General features: G+C 40.2%; 1 protein-coding gene across 1 annotated transcript; it reads left to right on the forward strand.

Moving 5' to 3' along the window:
- The first annotated feature begins 1,159 nt into the window (after nucleotides 1-1,159).
- Nucleotides 1,160-5,176, forward strand: LOC109959532 (LIM/homeobox protein Lhx1-like). Its single transcript, XM_020598979.1, has 5 exons — nucleotides 1,160-1,796; nucleotides 2,382-2,602; nucleotides 2,961-3,235; nucleotides 3,930-4,086; nucleotides 4,342-5,176. Exons 1-5 carry the CDS (start codon nucleotides 1,627-1,629, stop codon nucleotides 4,692-4,694), a joined length of 1,176 nt encoding a protein of 391 aa, XP_020454635.1. The 5' UTR covers nucleotides 1,160-1,626; the 3' UTR covers nucleotides 4,695-5,176.
- Nucleotides 5,177-5,626: the final 450 nt, after the last annotated feature.

Below are 5,626 nucleotides of genomic sequence, written 5' to 3' on the forward strand. Positions count from 1 at the left end.
TCTTTTACATATTTTTGTTTATTTGACTGATTGATTAATTTATTCATTTTAAGCAAGTGTTCTATTTTGTGTTTGATAAAAAAAAAAATGAAGCAAATAAAAATAAAACTAAATAGAAAATAGAGACTCGCGGAAATCAGCTGTCTGGTGAAAAAATGACAGTGTGGTCAAATGATTAGTGAAAGTTCTTACCAGACGATTTGCTCATAATTTAGCATTGATAATCCATTCTAGTCTGCAGAAAGACACCTTTTATCAAGAATTCTTTTCGAGCTCCTTCACTCAAGTTTAATCTCAGCATGTCAGGAGCTGAGATCCTCCCGGGTGTTATGTCAGAGTTGCAAGCCTGGATGGGAAACGCGTTATCTCCGTCTCCAGCGCACCAACAAGGCGCGATAACGTCTTCAAGAGACAGTCTATCGCCAGAGATTATAGCCATTAGTGATCCTTGTCCTTTCAAACGAAATGAATCATCTGCCCTCGTCCACACAGTGCAGGGACAGGCCTGCTGATAATGTGTCACCTGCCCCTGGTGTAGTCGTGTTCTTCCGCACAAGCCTGCATTTTCCTAAGGAAATCGTTTATTCATATTTATTGACCCTCAGCAGGTTGTTCTTGAAAAAGATAGTGGTGGATCCTGCAAATAAACCCCATACGGTGGAGAAAACGTTATTGGTATGGGGTGGGGCGGGTTTTTTTTTTTATTTATTTAAAATAGTCCCATAGTATATCACTGACTGCCAGTATCAGTAACATCAGTAATAAGAAAGTTCGAAAGAAGCGCCTGAGATTTTCTGGGTCTTTGCATTTAGTTTTCCTGTTTGATTAAAATCTGGTCATCTTACTGGTGTAAGCATTAATTTCATGTGTTGATTTTGTTTTTAACACACCTTCCGTGAGGAAAATATTTCTTTTGAATGAAATGAAGGTTGGAAGCCACACACAGCTTTGCACCACGACACTATTTTGACCTGTTACTTTATTCCATATTATTTTGCTGAAGTACACGATGCGGACTGAAGTAAAAAGGCTGCTCATAGGGTTTTCGAGGAGCTGACGTCACAGGTTTCTTAATACCCAATAGGCTGGGCTTTAAGGGGTGCGCTCATTACCACGGTTCTCTGAGACGGCCAGCGCATCCCAATAGAAATGGGACACCAATGATCAGACTGGGCGCACTGGTAGAATTTCATGCTCAAGCAATTTTTCTCCACTTTAGACACCACTCAGGATATATCGGACAGGCGTAAGCTGATGTTATCCGTCGCTAATGGACAGCTTGTTTGGCTTTATTTTATTTATTTACTTATTTATCTTTTCCTGTGCTTATCCATAAAATCGCACACCCACCTTGGATCATGCTTACGGGCCCACAGTGAAGTGAAATCTATCGTTTTCTTTCAGAAATGCTGTCTGGTCGTTTTTTTTTTCGATTGTTAATTTGTCGCCTGGAGCTGTTATCCAGATGTGGATTGTTGCCCCGTGGAAGAGCCACATTTAATCTCACGGATTTTGATGTAATTATTGAGATTAATTTGGATACAGTGGTTTTCCTGGATCCTACCCAAAGCCAGTGACGGCGACGTTGGAGAAAGAAACAGAGTAGAGCTCAAATAACTCTAGACAATGCTTCACTGTGCCAGCTGCGAAAAGCCTATTCTCGATAGGTTCTTGCTCAAAGTTTTGGACAGGCCGTGGCACATCAAATGTGTACAGTGCTGCGAATGCAAATGCAGTTTGACAGAGAAGTGTTTTTCACGAGAGGGGAGACTGTACTGTAAGAATGACTTCTTTAGGTAAGCATCCGGTGTGTCTTCAGTTTGGTCTTTATTTAGCGAAAGAGATCAAATGCAACACTTTTCCAATGAAATTTCCATCGAGACAATACAAAGCAGTAGCTTAGAGTTCAGGGTAAGTTGAAAAACGAGATCCCCAAACCACTATGGGCCTGGTTTTGTCTCTGTTTACACTGAGCCTTGTAGTCATGATCTGTTTTTTTAATAAGATATGAAACATGTGAGAACATCAGTTCACACAATTTTTGTGATTTGTACTCATAATATTAGCCTAAAAGTGTAGCCGACATAACATTATTATTTCATATTCTGTGCAATTAGTGTTGACTTTAGATAAGGCTATAAATGAGGGATTATTCTTTATAGTAACCTACTAAATGTGTCGGTTGATTTTGAGCATGTGCAGTTACATCTGCACCATTGGCCTGGAGTTTTTAAGTTAACATTAACGGATTCTGCTGCCTGTAATTGTACAACCACAAGAAATTAGCTAACCCTACGTCTAAAGAATCAGTCCCCGGAGATGTCTTTATATTACCTCTACGTTCAAACTGCCTCCTGACTGTTGCTCTCCCTTTTGAGCAGGAGATTTGGGACCAAGTGTGACGGTTGCGCTCAGGGGATTTTACCCAGTGATCTTGTCCGCAGAGCCAAGAGCAAAGTGTTTCACCTGAACTGTTTCACCTGTGTGATGTGTAACAAACAGCTGTCCACGGGAGAGGAGCTGTACATCCTGGACGAATTCAAATTTGTTTGTAAAGAGGACTATCAGAACAACAATGGGAAGGACACCATTCTTCTTTCTGGTGATTAGTCTATAAGTTAATACAACCACTGGAGCATTACTGGGTTTAATGTTTAGGAATGGGAAAGATGCTTTGGGGGAATTTTCTAAATCAAATTATTATTATTATTATTATTATAGTATTCAGTTAGAGCTAATCCTGTCCTAACTAAATAGTTTAATCATCCATATTGGCTAATGAGTTTTATTTTTTGTACCTTTAACGTTAAACGTATTATAGGTTAATAATATTCCTTAGATAAATTTGTTATGTCATCAATCTGCTTTCAAATTGCAGTTTGTAATAGAGTTTGCAGACTGATAGAGATTCTCAGCTCCTGTAAATATAAAGCGTCATGTGCATCTTATTCTCATGGCAGTAACAACGTGTAGCGACCCAAGTCTGTCTCCGGACCCCCAGGACCCGCAGGACGACGGGAAGGACTCGGAAACGGGACACTTATCTGATAAAGACGTGTGCAACAACGAGAATGACGAGCAGAGTGTCGTCGGGAAACGACGCGGGCCTCGGACCACCATAAAAGCCAAACAGCTGGAGACGCTGAAAGCAGCTTTCGCGGCCACACCGAAACCCACCAGACACATTAGGGAGCAGCTGTCACGGGAGACCGGACTCAACATGAGAGTCATCCAGGTAAAAGGCAGAAGAGAAAAATAAAGAAAGGGAGAAGTGACTCACTGACACACCATATGATCCCTCCAGGCAACTCGGACCCAGCTTTCAAACACATGGCCCAAGTCGGGCTCGTAAATGACGCAATAACAAAACGCCTTTTATGGAGAAGGAAAAAGTTCTAGCTTTTGGCATTTTGGACACCGCCTTGCAGACAGCACCAGAGAATTTGTCCTTAAGGCTCTGCTGATTTATTTATTTTATCTTAATCCCTACTCCCCTTGCGCTTTAAAACCCCTTAAAAGCGTGACTCACTTAGTACTGAGGTTCATGGACATTTTTAAAAAGCTCCCTTGATTAAATTTCCTCTTTCGACATCGAAATGCTTTACATTAAAACCTTAATTGTGCTTCTGTGGGCTTGGCATCAGTTCGTATCCCAAAGTCAGCTTTTTAAACGTAGCCTATATTTTCGTACTAACCAAATCCTTATTTTAGGTCCCAGCCTGCCTTTCCCCTGAACATAAAAGACAACAAAACTTCATTCTTTCATTTAATAATTTTGAAGGCGTCTGTAGTCATCAAACAAGCAATAACATATCTACTATTACTGAAAAGACGTCTTTTAGTGGCTGTACTGTTTGTCTGCTTCTCCTGCCTGCACCATCCGTGGTTGCCATCTTGTCTAACTGACCTTTTTTCTCTTTGTCCAAAAGGTTTGGTTCCAAAATCGGAGGTCTAAAGAGAGACGCATGAAGCAGCTGAGCGCCCTGAGCGCACGGAGACACCTGTTCTTCCGCAGCCCGAGGAGGATGAGAGCGCTAGGAGACAGAATGGACCCAGGAGAGCTCGGACACTTCTCTTATTATGGAGGTGAGCTCTGTTTGGGTTTGCTATTCTAAGATGATGGTCTTTTGATGAACAGGCTTGGTAGAATTAAATGTGCTTGGTCAGATTGGTGTAATGTATTATAATTAATTCAGCTCATCTTGTATTGAGTGTGTTGGTCTGACATAGGCTAATGTATGAAGAACCTAAGAACAAAAAACATTTTCAAAGCTCAGCTCTTGTCGTGTGTATTTAAATGTTTGCAGTAACCCAGTATTTTTTTTTTCTAAATAAAAACAGATTACCCTGGTGAATACTATAGCTCAGGAGGGAATTACGAGTACTTCCAAGGCCCACCACCTTCCCAGGCTCAGACTCCTGCAGACTTGGGCTTTGTGCCGTCCTCTGTCCCTGCTGGCACCCCATTAGGAGCCATAGACCACCACCACCCGGGCCACCACTGTCCCAGAGAGGTGCAGTGTTTCTCTGACACGGTATCTCACCATCCTGTGGACTCACCCAGTCCAGAGGCCATCTCCAGTGAGCTGTGTGGTCCCAGCACACCCTTCACCACTGTGTCTCTCAGTGACAACGGATACACCAACCAGCTTTCACAACCCTCCTCAGAAATGAGCGAAGGCACTGTCTGGTAATAAAGCTGAAACCCAATTACAAGGCACACTTGAATTTTGAAGGCAAATGAATGCTTTTTTATTTGATTTTAAATATATGTTAATTTTTTATTTGTTAATTTATTTGCACTTCTGTTAAGCTAATTAACTATTTATACATCTCTATATTTGTATGTAGGTATAATTGTTTATAGCCAAGGACTAGATTGTTTTAAATGATCCATGTAAATTTGACTCATTACACATTTACAATACTGGGCCACAAGCAATAAACAATTATATTTAGAGGCTGCAAATTTCTTTTGTGACTTTAAAGGATTTTCTGGTATATTGGCATAATTGTTCATGTGTGCATAACAACATGTTTTGTCACCTTTCAGTGTTTTACACATTATGAAAAACAACACCCTCCATCCATGAGTTAATGTGTCAGCTTGTACCAGTCGATAAGAGATTATGGTTGTGATGTTCAGTACATTTGACCAAGAACGTCTCTCAGGACTACGGAAGCTTTGTTTCTTTTATTTATTTATTTATTTATTTATTTATTTATTTATTTATTTAGTCAGGAATTTCTTTCATTTCTCGATTGCCAACACGTTTGCTTACAAGAGGATAACTTTATAAATCTGATAATTTTATATGTAATGGAAAATTATTTGACTTTAACGTGACATGGGTCTAACCTTACACATAGAATAATGGGCAACTGTACAGAACAGTCAACTGTTTACTTAAGGCTCCAGTGTTCAGGGGTTTTGAATTTCAGTTGTAGAAAACCTCTTGATTCAGATGGACAAACCATTCAATGCAAAGATGCCAAACTTTTGTAGTCGTTCTACTTATGTGGTCAGTCACTGTGCTAGTTTGTATTCTGTCCTCATTAAAAATAAACTAATAAACTCTTGCCAGATGAAAGTACAGCATGATTCTTGTATGCAGCAGCATTTTTA

Source organism: Monopterus albus, unplaced genomic scaffold (assembly GCF_001952655.1).
Source record: "Monopterus albus unplaced genomic scaffold, M_albus_1.0 scaffold39.1, whole genome shotgun sequence".
In the NCBI taxonomy this organism is placed as follows: Eukaryota; Metazoa; Chordata; class Actinopteri; order Synbranchiformes; family Synbranchidae; genus Monopterus; species Monopterus albus.